Below are 21945 nucleotides of genomic sequence, written 5' to 3' on the forward strand. Positions count from 1 at the left end.
CTGATTGGGAGCCTTATTTAGGGTAGCCATAGGCTCTCATTGGTTGTGGGTAATTGTCTATGTAAGAACGTTTGTAGCCTGTTTGTATGTGCACAACGTTTGTAGCTTCACGGTCGTTTTGTTGTTTTCTTGTTTTGTTAAAGTGTTTTTGTGTCTTGTTCATCTTCGTGGTATAATAAAAGAAGATGGCTTATTTTCCAACTGCTGCATTTTGGTCCATCAATCCGCCACACGATCGTGACATGGAGTAGTGGAGGCAGCTCCTGATTTCTTTGAGGCTTGTGATAACTGTGATTCTAAATCATTCGTTTTTTGTAGTCCAAAACATTAATTAACTTGCTTGACCTTGCTGTAGGTCATGTAACATGCAATGTGCTTTGTGGTCACAGGCAGAGAAACCTGGTTGCAGTCTGCTGTTCAGCAATTTTATTCCACTCGTTGTACTCCATGTCATTTGCCAAAGACATGGTAAATGACCAGGACTAACTTTTTGGCAAATGACAGGAGTGGCAAGGAGGGTAATGTTAGCTAAAACGACTTGTAACCATGCTACAGGAGGAGGGTTATAGGTTGAGCGTGGACGTGTATCGCACTTTGAAACCCACGCCCACCGTGACATATAGTACCTCCCACCAGGCAAAATACTGTGAAAAGAGTGTCCCATAATAAAAGGGAAGGTGCCTCTCGCTCCCATAACACACGTTTTCTGGAGACTTGTGGGCAGAGATCTGATGAAATCGCGCGCTGTATGCGCTTTCGGTAGCCTGTTTGCATCCAGACTGAGGAGAAATACGCAGACTATCCACCCACGTCCTGTGGTCAACCAGATCTGATCACAATCAGAACACAATGGGACTTGTGTGCGTCTAGACTTGTCTTTTCTATGCGATATTCGTATCCTGATAGCGAGAGGTCGCATGTAGATACTTCCAGATTGAGACCAGTGCTAGTCGGCAACGACCATGGAAACCAGGATCCGTGGAAGAAAAAGCTTTTTTGGAGATTAAGCTATTACATGATCAAGTAGATTATGTGAATGATAGGCACTTTTAGTTCACCAATTTCGCAAAAAATAAAAATGTATGGCGGGTTCAACTGGACTACGGATGTAGGTCGCCGATGGCTGGAATTCAATCTATTCCTCTGAATTCACCCAGCATGCGGTTATATAAGGTGATATAAAGTAATTTCATCTAAATGGTCCAGGATGACAATAATAGGTCAAACCCACCATATTAGTAAAGCTGGACACTGAATGAAAGCATGAAACAAGTGAGACCGTCTTTGGACTGAATCAACTTGCAGTTGGCAAAATTCGTATCCATTTGCGTCCCGACCTTATTGCTACAGGTTGAGCACTTGGCCTTTTCACAAATTTACTTACTGCACACAGTGTTGACATTGCTCTTCCTTTCGGACTCAAATGTTATATATTTAGGCGCCATGGCTGAGCACGGTGGCCTTCATAGTATGTGTTTAAATAAGGTAGACTGTCACAGTTCCTCCACCTTGTCCTCCAGCTCAGAGCAAGAGGGTGAAATATTCACCAAGTTGAAAGTCAGTTTGACTGAGGACTATCCGCAGAAGAATGCGGAGATTCTGAGCGGCCAGTATGGGACTAATTTACTTTTGATCGGCGTGTCCTTGATGCTGGTTATTGGGAACAATGGCGCATCCGTGAAGGAAGAGCACCTGCTGTCGTTTATCACGACCCTCATAATCGTCCAGCTGCTATGGATGATGTGGTACATCGTGAGGAGAGGCATGCAGAGTAACTTACAGGCAGAAAAGGATGCGCATGCTACTACCTCCTGGATAAAAGGTACAGATGACGCACGGTCATATTTGGAAGATTAGGTTTCCAGTGTGTAAAATGGTGTTGTGAATGTAAATCTCGAGGCTGTAATCAATCCATAATAAGAATAATATGGTATTAAAGGATTTTCAATGTTTTGTATAGTTAAATGCTTCTCAAGTAACTGATGGGACTTTTCCAAAAATATTTGTTTTTGGTTTATAAAACTTTGGAGGAGAAACAAGCAAACATTGAATTAACATCAAAAGCAATTAAAGGATATTTTTGCATACTTTTTCGTTTCAATGCAACCTCTTAACAACGAATGTTTCATTGATTATAGGTGGTTTAACTCTTCTTGCGCTTCTCTCGTTGATCATGGATGCCTTCAATATTGGATATTTTGTGGGCTATCGATCATGCCTGTCGGCTGTTCTCGTGGTATACCCCATCATCCACGCAACTCACACAATAGCACAGGTAAGATACAACCCCCATTCTATGTTGATTTGATAACGCTTTTCATTATGATATGGCCTATACTTACAAGGAGTTATAAAGTGGTTTGTAATTTCTAAACGGATTATTATATTTATAGATGGTATATAAATCTGTAATAAACAGTTATAACACATAAGTAAAACATGTGTTATTTTTGAGCTTGCTTAATAATGTGCTTATTATATATGGATGTCCTGTTATTGATATTACTGTTATTATTGACAGTGCAGCCATAACCTCAGAATTTGGCAAGCAGCTAAATGACAAGCACACAGTTTAAACCAATTTATTATTAGAGCCTTCAATTATAATGTACATATTTTAACTATTTATTTTAGATGTATAAAGTAAGAATTAACAACTTACTTACCATGTAAAACCCCTTATACATTTTCTTAAATATGTAAAGTGTTAACATTGTAGGTAAGCTGGCAGCTCTGTTCAAAAGAAATGCAGTAAAGGTATCAAAATACCACTTAAGCAGGTAATGTATAGAGCTTTATCTTGAAGTGGAATAATGTACACTTTGTTTCTCAGGCAAGAAAAAGAGTTGTCTGTACAAAATAATCCTGTCATTGTCCATGTTATTGGAGTAAAACATAGTGCAGGCGGAGGTAATCCTTCAGTCGAGAGGTCATTTGATATGTTCTCACATTCTGGGGATTCATTTTCACAGTCCAAATGAAAGCCTTCACCAGAAACGTTTTTTAGACTGATATAGTGAGTGTCTTGTCAGTGCTAGTTTGGTACAAATGTTAATTAGAGTTTTGTTTTAGGTGCATTTCCTTTGGTTTCACATCAAAGACGTCATCAAGTCCTTTGAGACCTTTGAAAGGTATTGTGAAATATAATAAATCTGTATTTTGAGATTGTCACAAGCCATGTGAGCCTCAGGCCTATTGTATGTTTAGGTTATCCTCATGTACATTTTTCAGTTTAATAAAACAGTTGATGAGTTTATTTATCCTGTTATAACTATTGTACTCACAAAGTTGAATCTACAGCCTATTATTTATCTAACCAACAACGACTATTGTGACAATCAATTTCTATTTTGATTCATGGATGTTTGCCGTCAGGTTTGGCGTCATCCATGCAGTCTTCACCAACCTGCTGCTGTGGTGCAGCGGTGTGATGTCTGAGGCCACTCACTTGCTAAACCACCACAACACAAGGCTGACTGCCCTGGGCTTTGAAAACCTCACCATGGGTAAGGGGACCAGGGTCGAGTGGCTGCTTGAAAAAAGGACAATAGTTCACTCGAGAAGCTCACTTAATTGGATGAAAGACGGCTGGAGGGGGGTTGAAGGGGAGGGGATGGATTAGGCAGTCCAGCAGATCTTGTTTGTGTTGAACGTCTACTCTTTAAGGTTTCACGACACACGCACGGTTGCTGGCCCCGAACACCCGCACTCCAGTTCGCGTTACCTCAGACGCCATTGTCCCAGGCCAGGCTGCTCCCAAGGGCATTGCAATTACAGTGACTGATACATCTTAAGCCAGGGCTGCTCCACCGGCCCCTTCATATCAGTCTGATTGTGAGGCTGACTGTGTTCCCTATGGAGCACCACCATAGTGGTACCTTTTTGGGAGGAGTGGGGGTAGTGAGTACAGTAGGCAGAGGTACAGGGTTGAGTTAAGAAGCTGTCTTTAGAGGGCAGCACTAGGAAATGGTAGGACTTCAACATGGAAAGCATTATTTTGAGGAAAAACTGAAAGTAATTTTAGTCCATTGTGCTGAATTGTGTTTATTGGTGTTGAGAAAGTTGGTTGATACACTTGGTCCACCAATCTGATATTCTCATCACACGTGTGAAGAGCAGTTTGTGCTGATATTGATCACACCACCCACTGCTACATGAAGATTGTCATAGCTGAAATGACTAGGACATTGAGCTGTGAGGCCCAAACAGCACAAGGTCAGTTCATTTGGTAAATAACTAGACTCTAAATTCCCTTCCTACCACCCTTGTTGCTTTAGACTGATGGCATAGGATTGTTTAATTCTGTTACATAAGACCCAAAGAAAACAACTAGCCTCATGCAAAAAACATTGAAATATACCTTATTGCCATAAATATTTGAATAACTTGAGAGTTTATAACCTCTGTGTAGTATACTTGTATACACAAATTGGAGGTCTCTGTTTTGTAAAGTACATACATTTACATATGGTGGCAGAAGTGGAATGCACTGGGCTTGAAATTGACACAATATTTTGTTTTTTAATGTGTGTTTCAGTGGATATGGAACCTCATTGTAATTGCACTATCAGTGCCTGCTCCGTGTTCGTCAACGGCCTCTACTACCTTTATCCCTTCAACATCGAGTACCACATCTTTGTCTCGGTAATGCTCTTCGTCATGTGGAAGAACATAGGGCGCACCATTGACCTCCAGCACAACCGGAAACGGCTGGCTACCAAGACCCAGGGGCTGGTAGTCGGCCCCATCCTGGGTCTCGCTGCCCTGGCCAGCACCATCGGCGTACTGGTGGTATACATCATCCACGTGGAAGAGTCGCTGGACATCCGGGAGTCAACCATTGCAATTTTCTACTACTACGGCATCGTCATGCTGGTGCTCATGTGCTCGGCCGGGGTCACGGGTCTGCTCATCTACCGTGCCGACCCCATGCCCATGGACACCACCAAGAACCCTTCGCGGAAGCTGGACACAGAGCTCCTGTTTGGTTCGTCGGTGGGCTCCTGGTTCATTTCCTGGTGCAGCGTGGTGGCCGTGTCAGCCTCACGCAGCAGCCCGAGCTACCGCTGGACCAACCTGATATACTCGCTGCTCAGCATCCTGGAGAAGTACATCCAGAACCTGTTCATCATTGAGTCCCTCTACCGCCAGCGGGAGGACGCTGAGAGGGAGGACGCTGAGGTGGCGGGGCCTGCGCCAGAGATATTATCCATGACCTCCTCCTTGTCTCCACCCAACAACGGAATCATCAACCAGGCGTACGAGAATCCGGACAACGGCTGCGTCACGCTGGAGAATGTGCAGAAGGAGAGTGGACAGGTGAATGGGTGCCCACAGAAACATTTGGAAGTGCCCCGTCAGGTGGAAAACAACGTGGAGGTGACCCCGAGCAAGAAGAGTCAGATCCTGAAGAACATCGCCGTCTTCCTTTTCATGTGCAACATCTCAGTAAGCTTGCTGTTCTTTACTTATTATTTATTATGATTTATTTATTGATAATAGTCAGCAGTGGTGTTATTGTCATAGGGTATAGCTAGCTCTCAAGCACACATACTGTATGATTCGCCCCCTTTTCTTACCCTACTAGCTACTTTTACTATTTACCTTTCATTCAATGTCCAAGTTGGGAAATATATTGCGCAGCTAGGAGTTTATGAAATACAACATGCATTTACCACACAAAAAAACAATACCAAGTCAAGTTTAACCTTATTTGGTGTTTCCTTACTGCAGCTCTGGATCCTTCCTGCCTTTGGCTGCAGACCCCAGTATGACAACGGCCTAGAGGAGGAGACATTTGGCTTCACCACATGGACCACAGTTCTCAACTTCGCCATGCCGATTACCCTCTTCTACCGCATGCACTCTGTGGCCTGCCTCTTCGAAGTGTTCCGGAGAGTGTGACAAGACGAAGAGGGACCAACGAGACAAGGCAACATGCACAAGAACACTTGTCACCAAGGGCTCCATATAGGCAATTAATAGCAATACAGGTCAACCATTCAGGAGGCCGTCTTGTCATGTACTTTGACTTCCAAACAAGCATGAAAACACATTTGTCACTTTAGGGGGCTTATACTAGATAAGATGTCCCTTCTAGCGATGCATCTTTACAAGCATTTTATAGCACCTGGTCTAAACAACAAATGACATTGATATGAGACCTTGGGTTCAAATAGTATTTCAGGATATTTCAAATACTTTAGCTTTGCATGATTGAGCTGGCAAAACGTGCAAAGTATTTGAATTATTTCAAATAGTATTTATCCCCAGGTCTGATATCACTTTGTTGTGTGTTACTGCACTAAAAAGATAAAATGACATTTAGATTTAGGTCTATCGTAAGTGTTTGGGTTTGTCCTATGATTTTCATCCTAGTGTCGTTGAAGTCAAGTGTTATTGGACGCATATGTAAATAGTTCAATGTTTTGGTCTAGAACAGATGTAAGCCAGGCTATGTGGGAATGCATTATGAGGGCATAACATGATTATACCAAGCAAAGTGCCATACCACATTCCTTTTTCAAATCAACCACTGTGTTCACAGCAGTATGCTACTCCAACATCATTAAGAAGCCAAAGCAGCTCTCGCTTTGGTTATTTAATGTCACTAAAGAACTGTACTATGATTTGAAAAGCCATAAATGTTTTTTTTTGTTCTGACATTTTTAGGATGTTCTCATTGGTCAGAAGAAAACACAGGAAACTCAAAACACTGCTGTGTCAGACACTTGAACTACTTGGCTGGTGACAGTCTAGAGTCCTACATGTACTGTAGTATACAGTAAGCCAGCACTAGACTTTGAATGCTCTTCTGTGTAGTATTGGACTGTAGTTCTCACAATCTCTCGCAAACGTTCATTGGACTGTTGGCAATACTTTCCTTTTAGATTTTGTACTAATGTACCTAAACAATACAGATGTGGTTTTATAAAATATATTTAACAATTTCAATTATGGAACAATATTTGACTAAAAAAACAAACAGCGTGGTGTATGTGGAGGTTCCCACAATCCACACTGATTCTTCCCCTGGACTCATATTAAGCTTAGCCTGGTGGAACCAGCCAATTTGCTGCGTTCACACAAAGCAGACACCACTTTTTTGGTAGACAGCTGAAGGATGGGCCTGTTGTTATGTTATTGAAAAGGGAAACAATCCAATATTTGCACAGATGTACAGCATATACAGCATTGACTGGCATTCATTTTCCAAAAAGCAAATATGTTTGTTCAAACTGAAACAATTCTGAATCTGAACCATTTATCTTGATTGATGTCGTTTTGAAAAGTGAGCATTGAAAAGAATCATATCGTGTGAAGTGGTTGATTTATGTTGTGAGGAATTACTCAAATGTAGCGCTACTGCATAGTTAAATGTAGAACAACATATTGAGGCTGTGGTGGAATATCAAAAAACAGAGTTCTACATTGGTGGTAACTACTGTACATTGTTCTCAGTTGTATGTGCCAATCTGTGGTCAATGCTTATTGGTAAACCTGTACCAATACCACATCCTCTGTGTACATATCTGAATGTACTAGATTAAAGCTACTGTAGCCTACATAGCCTCTGTGATAAAAATGATTGTGAAATTATGACAAATATTTTAAGTTAACTTAAATTCATACTGTAGGTCAGGGGTCAATCATTATTTATTCAGCCTCGGCACAATTTATTTTCTTAAGCGGATGGCCAGGGGGTCAGAACATAGTTATACAGTGCCTTCAAAGTATTCACACATCTTGACTTTTTGCACATTTTGTTGTGTTACAGCCTGAGTTTGAAACAATGTCAAGTGGAATTATGTTTTTTGACATTTTTACTAATTAATAAAAAATGAAAATCTGAAATGTCTTGAGTCAATAAGTATTCAACCCCTATGTTATGGCAAGTCTAAATAAGTTAAGGAGTAAAAATGTGCTTAACAAGTTGCATGGTGTTTAATAGTGTTTAACATAATTGTTTTAATGACTACCTTGTCTCTGCACCCCACACATATAATCATCTGTAAGGTCCCTCATTTGAGCAGTGAATTTCAAACACAAGTTCAACCACAAAGACCAGGGAGGTTTTCCAATGCCTCACAAATAAGGGCACCTATTGGTATAAGGGTAAAAAATAAAAAAGCAGATATTGAATATCCCTTTGAGCATGGTGAAGTTATTAATTACACTTTGGATGGTGACTCAATACACCCAGTCACTACAAAGATACAGGAGTCCTTCCTAACTCAGTTGCCGGAGAGGAAGGATTTCATCATGAGGCCAATGGCGACTTTAAAACAGTTACAGAGTTTAATGACTGGTAGGAAAAAACTGAGGATAAATCAAAACAAATTGTAGTTACTCCACAATACTAACCTAATTGACAGAGTGAAAAGAAGGAAGCCTATAAAGAGTAAAACTATTCCTAAAAATGCATCCTGTTTACAACAAGGCACTAAAGTAATACTGGAAAACAAATGTGGCAAATCAATTCACATTTTGTCCTGAATATGTTTGGGGCAAATCCAATACAACACATTACTGAGTACTACTCTGCCATATTTTCAAGCATAGTGGTGGCGGCATCATGTTATGGGTATGCTTGCAAACGGTAAGGACAGGGGAGTGTTTCAGGATAAACAATAAATGCAATGGAGCTAAACACAGGCAAAATACGAGAGGAAAACCTGGTTCAGTATGCTTTCCACCAGACACTGGGAGATGAATTGACCTTTCAGTAATACAATAATATAAAATATAAGGCCAAATACATTGCAATTGCTTACCAAGATAACATTGAATGTTCCTGAGTGGCCTAGTAAAAGTGTTGATTTAAATCAGATTGAAAATCTATGGAAATACTTAAAAATGGTTGTCTAGCAATGATCAACAACCAATTTGACAGAGCTTGAAATAACTTGAAAATAATAATGGGCAAGAATTGTACAATCCAGGTGTGCAAAGCTCTTAGAGTCTTACCCAAAACAACTCACAGCTGTAAATCCTGCCAAAGGTGATTCTAACGTGCATTGACTCAGGGGTGTGAATACTTGTGTAAATTAGCTATTCCTGTATTTAATTTTCAAGGGCTATTAGGGCTATTATCTTCAATGAAGTTGAAGACATGACTCACATAAACAGTGAAGACATTGCTCACATAAAACACATTATAGATGTAGGCCCACTGTTTGTATGGGCTCCTGGTCTCTCTCATTCGATAGCAGAAAGTTCATAACTTCACTCTGGGCCTTCACCAGAGCGTAGGCCTATATCATAGTTCAAATCATCTTCTCTCACCACAAGTGCCTAGAGTTGAAACCATATTTTGACAAGAAGAATCAATTTGTCTAGAAGTCAGACAATATACAGCTCACAACCCCAATCTCAGTTTATACTGCTAATTATTTGAATTTGCTTACCATTCCTTAATTGTAGTTGCTGAGATACCGCCTTGATGCGTTAGCTCGCCACAATGGCCACCTGGTGGCGACAAATGTTACCTTTCTAGCAGACTATGCGTTAGTGCATAAAAAACCCATCAGAATGAGATACGTTGCAAAGGTTGTTGCCCAATTCAGAGGTTGCTATATTCAACTCTTCAATAAAGGTCAGCCAAAGTAAACTTTACCCATTTTTGTCATATAGTCTAGTCCCATCGTTTGTTGAAATGGAATTCCCAAATTATTCCAAACCGTTTGTGACTATATTCCCCAAATATTTGACAAATTATACCCATATAGCCTATTAATGATCGGAATTATAACGTCGATCAATTTCAAATGCAGGGTATTATCTGAATGTATTTCATGCTTTATATTAGACTATTCGCATATGCTAGCCTATTTTAAATAGTAGACATTTTAATTTACAATTTGTATAAATCTTTGTCACTGATGACTTTGTATGCCTACAAGGTAGAGGATAGAGTCGAACAAATGCATTTGTATATACGCTATATAAACGCTTACTCACTATTCAGGGAAGGTGCAAGTCAGTTAAAAAGAAAGATGACCATAGACACGATATTTCATGAATAAAATCAGTAAATAATGTCAGAATTTAACATAACATAGCCTAGATTGTACTCGATTGAATTTGGCAGGACACAGAGGTTATTTTGATGGTGCGTCAAAACGATTTGACAGGCATGTTTTCGACGCATCTAAAAATAAATGTGACGTTTAAATGCCGGAAACTGCCAAGAGGATATACTGCACATGCAGATGTTAAAGCGAATTGTGTTATTGTGTCTATACGTACACGTAACGATTGTGAGAGTGACTCACCTAGGATGTTATTCTGGCCTACCTGCTGCAGTCTGCAGAAACCTGAAATTGAAATTAAACTGAAAACATTCCACGCTCATTCCAAACGCGTGCATAATTTGAGAGCTTGCTCAATTGCTCACAACGTAGGCTAGTGATGACCTTTATAAATGCAAAACTTCCTCACGTGCAATGTTTATTTTAACACAGAAAACGTCTATTAACAATATAATTTCAGCCACAAAAGAAGACTTCATTCTCAAACATAGTGTCGTGCATAAAAATCGCATTCCTGGGGGACAGTTGTTCCGAGCGCAATTTCAGCACCACGGACAGCACCACTTGATATACAGTAGTGATTAATTTTCCCCACAGCAATAAAATGCTCTATAATTTGTTCACTGTTTATAGAAAAGTGTAGATTATATAAAACATTAATAAAAAATTGCAATCAGTCTTAATGTTTGCTAATTAAATGGTTGCTTTTGAAGGACCCGTGACTGTTTTTTTTATATAGAATAGAAGCCCACAACTGGAGTAGGCTATGAGGGTGAAAACTATAAATCAAATAGAATGCTCATTGTTAGCTTTCTACCTAGACAAGTAGATCCTCCATCCTTGAATGAGGTTATAGTTTGTAATTTAACACATACATTTATTCACATCACTGTGATGGGGTGCAAGTGCGTGTTTCCACAACCGATGTATGTGTGTGGGTACAAGTGCGTGTATGCGCGTTGGCTCAGGGGACTCCCTCCCTTCTCAAAACACTCACGAACTCAAAATATCTCCGACCAACAGTTTCAGTGCGGCTGCCTTACTTTGGCCAGGAAGGTCAGACGACACGAGAGGTAATAGCATCCCGTCGCCAATGAGCGACGCGTTTCAATTTTGGGGATTTCGCGCACCGAACGCCCAGTTCTGCTCAGCGTTGACGCAACACGTTTGTTGCAAATTCACTAAGCAATCTCAAATCTTTCGTTTGTATATTATTTCAAATAGAATGGCAGTTGAGGAGACGACAGAGCCCCGTGAGTTGGTTACTACTGTGTCCCCAGACGCGCATGAAGCCATGGACTGGCTATCCACTTGAGGAGGACACATGGAGAACCCCGCGAAATACCTCTCAGTGCACGAGAGCCACTCCATCCCGTTACCTCTTGGGGAGATTATGTGGAACTCGACCGAATCGGAGGCAACATCCAACGGCGGAAAGGAATTGGTTATCCGGACAGTGACGGGCTGTTTGCTCTCCCTGCTCATCCTGTGGACACTACTGGGAAACATTATGGTGTGCTCCGCCGTACTCCGAATTCGGCACCTGCGAAGTAAAGTGACCAACATTTTCATCGTTTCTTTGGCTGTGTCGGATTTATTCGTTGCAGTTCTGGTGATGCCATGGAAAGCTGTGGCCGAGGTGGCGGGGTATTGGCCGTTCGGTACTTTTTGTAATTACTGGGTGGCTTTTGATATCATGTGCTCAACTGCGTCCATCCTCAACCTCTGCATTATCAGCGTGGATAGATACTGGGCCATATCAAGTCCGTTCCGGTACGAGAGAAAAATGACCCAACGAGTTGCCTTCGTTATGATAAGCGTCACGTGGACGTTGTCTGTACTCATTTCATTCATACCAGTCCAACTGAACTGGCACAAAGCCAGCGAAGACGAAATAGTTGGAGTCCATAACGCCTCCTTGGGCAAAGTAGAAGAAAACTGTGACTCTAGCCTCAACAGAGAATACGCCATATCTTCATCTTTAATAAGTTTCTACATACCCGTAGCAATTATGATTGTGACATACACGAGAATATATCGGATTGCTCAGATCCAAATCAGGAGGATAGCTTCCCTAGAGCGCGCGGCGGAGCACGCGACAAGTTGCAGGACCAACAACAGACTCGAGTGCCAACACCACAATACCTTGAAAACATCTATTAAAAGGGAAACCAAAGTTTTAAAAACGTTATCGATCATTATGGGCGTCTTTGTGTGTTGTTGGTTACCTTTCTTTATTTTGAACTGCATAGTTCCATTTTGTGATAAACCACCGACTGACAAAGACGCAGGTCTCCCTTGCGTGAGCGAGACAACTTTTGACGTTTTTGTTTGGTTCGGCTGGACGAATTCATCCATGAATCCTATTATTTACGCTTTTAACGCAGAGTTCAGAAAAGCATTTGCCAGTCTGCTGGGTTGTCGTAATTTCTGCTCCAGAACACCCGTTGAAACTGTAAACATTAGCAACGAGCTGGTCTCTTATAACCAGGACACCCTTGTCCACAAAGAAATCGTGAATGCCTACGTCAATATGATCCCCAACGTAGTGGAATGCATTGAGCACGAGGACACGTTTGACAGGATATCACAGTCATCTCACAACAATGAAAATGTCACCGACTCTGTTTGTGACTTGGAAGACTGTGAGGCAGATATTAGCCTCGACAGGATGACACCATTCACCCCCAATGGTTTACATTGAATACACTTGTAACACCTCGTGCGTAAAAGGATGTATTGCTTTAATCAGATATTTGAGATGTGGTGTTGTTGTCCCATGCTGAAAAGTGACGTAATTTGGTGTCTTATTACATAAGAAAAGTCTATATTTATTAATTTATACTAAGGTTATGGCTTCTAAGTTCTATGTATTCGGAGCAGCAGGTGTAATGCAACCAGTTGCTCTTATTGACACAGTGGGCTCTATTTGCGGTGAGGTACCCATTATTGAGTTCAGATATTATACTGCTTATCATTATCACGCTCAATGACAGCGTGCCAGACTTATACAGACTATGGAAAAGGAGCAAAGCCTTACAAGGCAGTGTAACCACGCACGTTCATCACATGCAGTTGTTTAAAACGCCTTATTTATTCTGGGAAAGAGTGCAATATAGTTTTGAAACAAGGGAAATGTTACAGGATTGTAATGTGTTTCATTTAAATGAGGCCAAAATATTTAAAGTGCTGAATCATTCTCTCGTTCTCTCTCTCTCTCCCCCTCTCTCTGTGTGTATCTGTCTCTCTTTCTCTATCTATCCTGCTCTCTATGTGTCCGTCTCTGTCTCTCTGTCCGTCTGTCTACTTTCTCTCTCTCTCCCCGCTCTGCTCGTACACAGACATAACTGCGCAGAACATTTGCCCACACACATTAGACAAAGCCTTCTCAATCGAATTATGCACATAGAGCAGGCTTGCTTGACTTTACCCATAATAAATCCACACCGCTTCAAAACGAATTAGGAACTGTTGGAAACTTTAATTTGACTGATTATGGTGAACACCTGCTAAGTATGATACGCTTAATTATTACTTAGCGGATGTTCTATTCTCTGTGTGCTATTCTACCTTTCTATTTGGTGATAAAATGGCCAAGATGCACAAATCCAACCTTCTCCATGCACCAAAGTATGGCATACATATTAGGAAGTCCACCAGACACCATCCATTTAGTTAATTGACTTTATGCATCTCCCTCATAGCCAGTTAATGATAAACGTTTAAGAAACTTGGTGTGAAACTCCACAGTGGGACCATGGTCAGATGGATGTAGCCAACATTTCACCTCAGCAAATGTCCATCTTTTGATAATGTACAAATGACAATGATATTGAATGTATACTGTCATTCAAACAGTGAAGTGTGTCATCATTTTGTAATAAAATGCTATCTAGCAGAGATTCCAGTTTATTCTAATGGTTCTTGTAGAATCAAAAGGGACACATCTACAGTGACCATATTAGGACAGCCTCAGAGTCACAAGTAGTTAGTCAAGGAACTGCTTCCTGTTTTTGTCTCTAGCGAGAAAACAATGCTGTACTTGATATTTGCAATCTCTAATTTCATTAATTCTTAGTTAATAAGGAGAATACCATGAAATAATTTCAATTGACACTGCTAATAGACCTACACCGATGTAGATGGATAATTATCTTAAGTTTAGAGCTTAAATACTCTTTTGGTATTTAGGAATAAAGAAAGTTGCACCTTTATGTTGTTCAATGTCTCAAAATTGTTGGACATGCCACCATCACAGGCCAACCAACCATTAATGTCTTAACTGTCAGAAGTACAATTCCTTTCTAAAAAAGACAGACTTTGCTCAGACAAAATCACCCAGAGGGAAATCTTCCAGACTTTTGTCTCAGCGTGCATCTGCAGAGTTTTTGAGTCCTCAGCTGTCCCTTTTTCCTTCCCATAAAACGGAGTTTAGTTATACTGTGAATTGTCCTCATTTTGTCTCTGAGGTGTGCCATACTCTCGCCTTGATGAAACCATATGGGCTCAGCACTGTGCTGGAGCTCATCCTTCCCTCCCTGTGCTGAGGAGATATGAAAGGTAGTTGGTCTTGATGTTCTGCAATGACAGGTTTGGAAAAGAAGCGGAGGCAGGCTCAAGGGTCTCTCTCTCTCTCTCTCTCTCTCTCTCTCTCTCTCTCTCTCTCTCTCTCTCTCTCTCTCTCTCTCTCTCTCTCTCTCTCTCTCTCTCTCTCTCTCTCTCTCTCTCTCTCTCTCTCTCTCTCTCTCTCTCTCTCTCTCTCTCTCTCTCTCTCTCTCTCTCTCTCTCTCTCTCTCTCTCTCTCTCTCTCTCTCTCTCTCTCTCTCTCTCTCTCTCTCTCTCCTCTCTCTCTCTCTCTCTCTCTCTCTCTCTCTCTCTCTCTCTCTCTCTCTCTCTCTCTCTCTCTCTCTCTCTCTCTCTTCTCTCTCTCTCCTCTCTCTCTCTCTCTCTCTCTCTCTCTCTCTCTCTCTCTCTCTCTCTCTCTCTCTCTCTCTCTCTCTCTCTCTCTCAGACCTGGGATAACTATAGTTTGCTGTGTAGAAATTAACTATTTTTACAGGGGAACAAATAGTTACTTTGAGGTGACTACAACTATTTGAATACAAATCCAGATGTAAGGGCTGTCGCTCTCCTCTTCCTCAGATGAGGAGAGGAGAGAAGGATCATCAGACCAAAATGCAGCATTCGGGAAATAAGCCATCTTTTATTTAAACACGACGATGGCAACACGAAAAACAAAACACTTTCAAAATTACAAAACAAGAAAACGACGTAGACGAAAAAACCTGAACATGAACTTACTTAACTAAAACGTAAAACTCACGGACAGGAACAGACTACATCGAAACGAAACGAACAACCGAACAGTCCCGTATGGTGCAAGACATAACACAGATACGGAAGACAATCACCCACAAACAAACAGTGAGAACACCCTACCAAAATATGACTCTTAATTAGAGGAGAACGCAAAACACCTGCCTCTAATTAAGAGCCATACCAGGCAACCAAAACCAACATAGAAACAGATAACATAGACTGCCCACCCAAAACACATGCCCTGACCTAAACACATACAAAAAACAACATAAAACAGGTCAGGACCGTTACACCAGAAAAGGAATACTTTTAAAAACAATTTAAATATAGATTTCAGAAAGTGACTACTTGAATACAGATCTCAGAAAGTAATTACTTTTTTTAACCTATTTTAATACAGATCTTTGTATTATTGGAAACTATTGGATTGTTGCCTTTAATTAATGGCAGGGTTGTATATTAAGTAACTGTATGTTGAAGATAGAAATAGAATGAATAGATCACTCGTAATATCATGTACTGTTCCAATCTATCTGACAGTCATATTTGATCTACACAATACATTTCTCGGAACATTTTGTAAATGTCCATTCTCCTGAATGTCCATTGCACCATGTGTACATAATCAATTCAAACCATTTAACCAATTATGTTGTGCACAGATATAAGTATAAGTTGTGATGCTCAACTACTGCATGACTCTTTCAACATGCCAATGAAAAGGTTGAAAGCTCAATAAAATTGATGATATCTGAACATACTGCAAAGTAAATCAAAGCCATTTGCAAACATTGCAAACAGAAAGTTGGATGCAAAAACTATTTCAAACCTCTCTGTTCATCTGAGGGTTAGGGCTCTATTCAATCCACATCTCGGAAGTTCAGCTTTACAGCGTGCATGATATTTAAAGGCAATGTTCCCGCTTTAGCTGCATATGTTGGCTCAATCGGAAATGAGCACGGAATCTGTAACGGTTCAGCTTTACGAATTGAATACAGCCCTAGGTGTTCTTGTTTCAAACACATCCTCTACCATATTTAAAGGGATAGTTTATTCAGAATACAAAACAATATGGTTTTCTACCTAGCTTGGATGTAGATGATTCAAGAAGGCAGTTTTGCGATATTTAGTTTCCTTTCAACACTTAATATCCATATTTTGTTACTGTTAGCATTCTCAGTGACACCAGTGATGTACTGTGCCATACGCACTACCCTCTGTAGCGCCTTACGGTCAGATGCCAAGCAGTTGGCATACCAGGCGGTGGGTGAACAGGGAGTACAGGAGTACAGGAGGGGACTAAGCACTACACATGTATAAGAACTTGATGTCAAGTGTTACTGTATTACTTTGTGTCACTCATTATAAAATAAAAAAATGTTAGTTATTTTGAAGCTGCGAAAGTGGTCTACTCTAAGGTGATTCCATGTCTCTCATGTATTTATTCTAGGCTATAGGAAAAATGTTTTTCCTTTTTCCTTGTAAATAAGAATTTGTTCTTAACTGACTTGCCTATTTAAATAAAGGTTAAAAGAAATATATATATATACAGTGGGGAGAACAAGTATTTGATACACTGCCGATTTTGCAGATTTTCCTACTTACAAAGCATGTAGAGGTCTGTAATTGTTATCATAGGTACACTTCAACTGTGAGAGACGGAATCTAAAACAAAAATCCAGAAAATCACATTGTATGATTTTTAAGTAATTAATTTGCATTAATTACTTAATCACTTAGTTCCAGTGAAGGGAATTAACGCTACAGCATACAATGACATACTAGAAGATTCTGTACTTGTCACGATCGTGTGGGAGTGAGACGGACCAAAACGCAGCATGTGGAAAATAAGCCATCTTCTTTTATTATTGAAGAAGGCAAAACGAAACAAAACACTTTCAAACTAACAAAACAACAAACGACCGTGAAGCTATAAACGTAGTGCACACACACAGGCTACAAACGTTCAACATAGACAATTCCCCACAACAAACTAAAGCCTATGGCTACCTTAAATATGGCTCCCAATCAGAGACAACAGAAACCAGCTGTCTCTAATTGGGAACCCATTCAGTCAACCATAGACTTTCATAGACAACTACACACAACATAGACACAGCTAGACAGCTATACTAAACATAAACCCAACTACTCTAAATAAACCCCCTAAACCTTACAATCACCCTGGACACTACAAAACCCACATAAATACCCATGTCACACCCTGACCTAACTAAAATAATAAAGAAAACAAAGAATACTAAGGCCAGGGCGTGACATAGCCCCCCCCCCCTTAAGGTGCGAACTCCGGGCGCACCAGCACAAAGTCTAGGGGTGGGTCTGGGTGGGCATCTGACCACGGTGGTGGCGCAGGCTCAGGGCGAGGTCCCCACCCCACCATAGTCAATCCCAGCTTATATCTCCCCCTACAAATGACCACCCTCATATTACCCCCACTTAATCTTTTGGGTAACATCGACACAAGGGGCAGCACCGGGATAGAGGAATAGCTCAGGACAGAGGGATAGCTCAGGATAGAGAGGTAGCTCAGGATAGAGAGGTAGCTCAGGATAGAGAGGTAGCTCAGGATAGAGGGGCAACTCCGGACTGAAAGGCAGCTCCGGACAGAGAGACAGCTCTGGACTGAGGGGCAGTTCTGAATAAATAGCCGCTCTGGGCTGAGGGACAGCTCATGACTGGCTGACGGCTCTGGACGCTCATGGCTGGCTGACGGCTCTGGACGCTCATGGCTGGCTGACGGCTCTGGACGCTCATGGCTCACTGACGGCTCTGGCAGATCCTGTCTGGTTGGCGGCTCTGGCAGATCCTGTCTGGTTGGCGGCTCTGGCAGATCCTGTCTGGTTGGCGGCTCTGGCAGATCCTGTCTGGTTGGCGGCTCTGGCAGATCCTGTCTGGTTGGCGGCTCTGGCAGATCCTGACTGACGAATGGCTCTAGCGGCTCCTGACTGACTAACGGCTCTGACGGCTCTGTACAGACGGGCGGCTCTACTGGCTCGGGACAGACGGATGGCTCAGACGGCGCTGGGGAGACGGATGGCTCAGATGGCGCTGGGGAGACGGATGGCTCAGACTGATCCTGTCTGGCGGAAGGCTTTAGCGGCTCCTGTCTGGCGGAAGGCTCTAGCGGCTCCTGTCTGGCGGAAGGCTCTGTAGGCTCATGGCAGACGGGCGGCTTTGAAGGCTCAATACAGACGGGCAGTTCAGTCACCGTTGGGCAGACGGCAGACTCTGGCCGGCTGAGACGCACTGTAGGCCTGGTGCGTGGTGCCGGAATTGGAGGTACCGGGCTAAGGACACGCACCTTCAGGCTAGTGCGGGGAACAACAACAGGGCACACTGAGTTCTCAAAGCGCACTATATGCCCGGTGCGTGGTACCGGACTGAGGGCACGCACCTCAGGACGAGTGCGGGGAGAAATAACAGTGTGTACAGGACTCAGGAGACGCACAGGTGGCTTAGTGCGTGGTGCCGGAACTGGAGGCACTGGGCTGGAGACACGCACCATAGGGAGCGTGCGTGGAGGAGGAACAGGGCTCTGAAAACGCACTGGAAGCCTGGTGCGTGGTGTAGGCACTGGTGGTACTAGGCTGGAGCGGGGAGGTGGCGCCGGAAATACCGGACCGTGCAGGCGTACTGGCTCCCTTGAGCACCGAGCCTGCCCAACCTTACCTGGTTGAATGCTCCCCGTCGCCCGACCAGTGCGGGGAGGTGGAATATCCCGCACCGGTCTATGTAGGCGAACCGGGGACACCATGCGTAAGGCTGGTGCCATGTAAGCCGGCCCAAGGAGACGTACTGGTGGCCAGATATGTAGGGCCGGCTTCATGACATTTGGCTCAATGCCCAATCTAGCCCTACCAGTGCGGGGAGGTGGAATAACCCGCACTGGGCTATGCACCCGTACAGGAGACACCGTGCGCTCTACTGCGTAACACGGCGTCTGCCCGTACTCCCGCTGTCCACGGTTAGCCTGGGAAGTGGGCGCAGGTCTCCTACCTGCCCTTGGCCCACTACCTCTTAACCCCCCCCAAGACATTTTTGGGTAGTACTCACGGACTTTTCAGGCTTCCAGCCACATCTCCTTGCTGCCTCCTCATATCTCCGCCTCTCTGCCTTCGATGCCTCCAGCTCAGCTTTGGGGCGGTTATATTCTCCTGGTATTTCTCGGTCCAGAATTTCCTCCCAATTCCAATAGTCCAGTGTAGGTGGGTCCTGTTGTTGTTGCACACGCTGCTTGATCCGATGTTGGTGGGGAATTCTGTCACGTTCGTGTGGGAGTGAGACGGACCAAAACGCAGCATGTGGAAAATAAGCCATCTTCTTTTATTATTGAAGAAGGCAAAACGAAACAAAACACTTTCAAACTAACAAAACAACAAACGACCGTGAAGCTATAAACGTAGTGCACACACACAGGCTACAAACGTTCAACATAGACAATTCCCCACAACAAACTAAAGCCTATGGCTACCTTAAATATGGCTCCCAATCAGAGACAACAGAAACCAGCTGTCTCTAATTGGGAACCCATTCAGGCAACCATAGACTTTCCTAGACAACTACACACAACATAGACACAGCTAGACAACTATACTAAACATAAACCCAACTACTCTAAATAAACCCCCTAAACCTTACAATCACCCTGGACACTACAAAACCCACATAAATACCCATGTCACACCCTGACCTAACTAAAATAATAAAGAAAACAAAGAATACTAAGGCCAGGGCGTGACAGTACTTCCAACTTTGTGGCAACAGTTTGGGGAAGGTCCTTTCCTTTTTCAGCATGACAATGCACCCGTGCACAAAGCAAGGTCCATACATTCATTTTTGTTGAGATCAGTGTGGAAGAACTTGACTGGCTTGCACAGAGCCCTAACCTCAACCCCTTTGGGATGAATTGGAACTAATCGCCAAACATCATCAGTGCCTGACCTCACTAATGCTAGTGGCTAAATAGATGTAAGTCCCTGCAGCAATTTTCAACATCTAGTGGAAAGCCTTCCCAGAAGAGTAGAGGCTGTTATAACAGCAAAGGGGGGACCAACTCCATATTAATGCCCATGATTTTGGAATGAGATGTTCGACAAGGTGACCACATACTTTTGGTCATGTAGTGTGTATATATATATACATGCAAAGATTTATGTAGTCACTGTATTGGCTTATTATTTGAATAACATTTCTAATTATTTGGAGAAAAGGGTTATTATGTTTTGTTTAGTTACTCATGGTAAGTATTTACCTGTTGAAATTCAAAGGTGCTGGATTGAACATGACAGTTAAAAGTTAGACCTGCAGCACAACGAATGACGGCTGTAGTCAGTTTCCTCACTTACTTATTCCTTCATCTTCTCTCTCTCTCCTTTTGCTTTTCCTCTCCCCTGCACTGTGATTCATTCAAGTGTTTATACCTCTCCGTGCGTCTCTCCTCTCTGTCTCTACAAGCCTCATGATTCACTCAAGCATTTCCAGTGGTCATTAAAGGTATGAAATTGCCGTCCACTTTCCCAGAGGCAGTTGGACCACTCCATTACATCTCTTCTAGCTCTAGGCTTTGTTGTGGGTAGGAACTGGGAAGCCCAGGAAAATAATAATAATTGAATGTCTCACACAGTGAATTTTTTAATAGGTTCCTTCACCAAAATTTTGGCTCAGAAATCTTCATGAGGATTTGGAAGCCATCCTCACAACCCTGATACATGCTGTGGATGATTTCCACTACGAAAAATCTATTTTTTGCCAACGACAGAATTCAATGCAAAGTTAACTCATAGGCCTTCAAAGACACTGCATTACATTTCAAAATTTAAAAAATCATCTGAACACACTGCTAAGGAATATTCTATTGTTGTGGGTCGTGCACATTAAACATCCTCAAAGAAGCTGTATACTTCGAGACTGAAAACAGTTGCAAATTGTTGTACATCCCATGGTTTTGGACAGAGTGACCATATCATCAATGAGTTGTCATATCCTCAATACATCTGACTGCTGACATTTTTAACCTCAACCCAGCAAGGTGTCTAAAGAAATGGCCTGGCCTCTAGCGTTTCCCACAACACCATCATTCAACTAACATGTTTTGAAATGCTTGAATGGATTGAGCAATGTCTAATCAACAATGAAAACATTTGCGACCATACACATTCACAACCATTGTACACTACCTGTTGGATGTGGTGTCACAATACAAACAGCATGTTGCTCCCTCAAAAGGTCAAGGGTCAGCGACCACCTTTAAGGAAGAAATGTAGGATGACCCTTATTTCTTATAGTTGTAATGGAAGGTTCTTGTTTTACATTGATCATGAGTTGGCCTCTTGTTTTCTATGATGTCACAGGCCTATATTCTAAATTCCAATATATGGTGTCATATATGGTGTCATTACCTCCTGCAAGGTGCTCACTGATCTTAAGCCTTTTAGGGCAGGGGTGGGCAACTCCAGTTCTCGAGGGCCTGATTGGTGTCACACTTTTTCTCCATCCCTAGCAAACACAGCTGATTAATCAAATTGCATTCTAAACTGAAGATCATGATTAGGTGATTATTGGAGTCAGGTGTGTT

At 42.3% G+C, this 21945-nt stretch overlaps 2 protein-coding genes across 2 annotated transcripts; both read left to right on the forward strand.

The window, feature by feature from the left end:
- The first annotated feature begins 678 nt into the window (after nt 1-678).
- Nucleotides 679-7854, forward strand: LOC129815201 (proton channel OTOP1-like). Its single transcript, XM_055868714.1, has 6 exons — nt 679-1822; nt 2139-2275; nt 3073-3131; nt 3376-3506; nt 4538-5448; nt 5734-7854. The coding sequence occupies exons 1-6, from the start codon at nt 1444-1446 to the stop codon at nt 5902-5904; spliced, it is 1788 nt and encodes a 595-aa protein (XP_055724689.1). The 5' UTR covers nt 679-1443; the 3' UTR covers nt 5905-7854.
- Nucleotides 7855-11014: 3160 nt separating this feature from the next.
- LOC129815202 (D(1B) dopamine receptor-like) lies at nt 11015-13931 on the forward strand. The gene has a single exon (XM_055868715.1). It carries the CDS (start codon nt 11356-11358, stop codon nt 12733-12735), a length of 1380 nt encoding a protein of 459 aa, XP_055724690.1. The 5' UTR covers nt 11015-11355; the 3' UTR covers nt 12736-13931.
- The last annotated feature ends 8014 nt before the right edge of the window (nt 13932-21945 follow it).

Source organism: Salvelinus fontinalis, chromosome 18, assembly GCF_029448725.1.
Source record: "Salvelinus fontinalis isolate EN_2023a chromosome 18, ASM2944872v1, whole genome shotgun sequence".
Taxonomy (NCBI): domain Eukaryota; kingdom Metazoa; phylum Chordata; class Actinopteri; order Salmoniformes; family Salmonidae; genus Salvelinus; species Salvelinus fontinalis.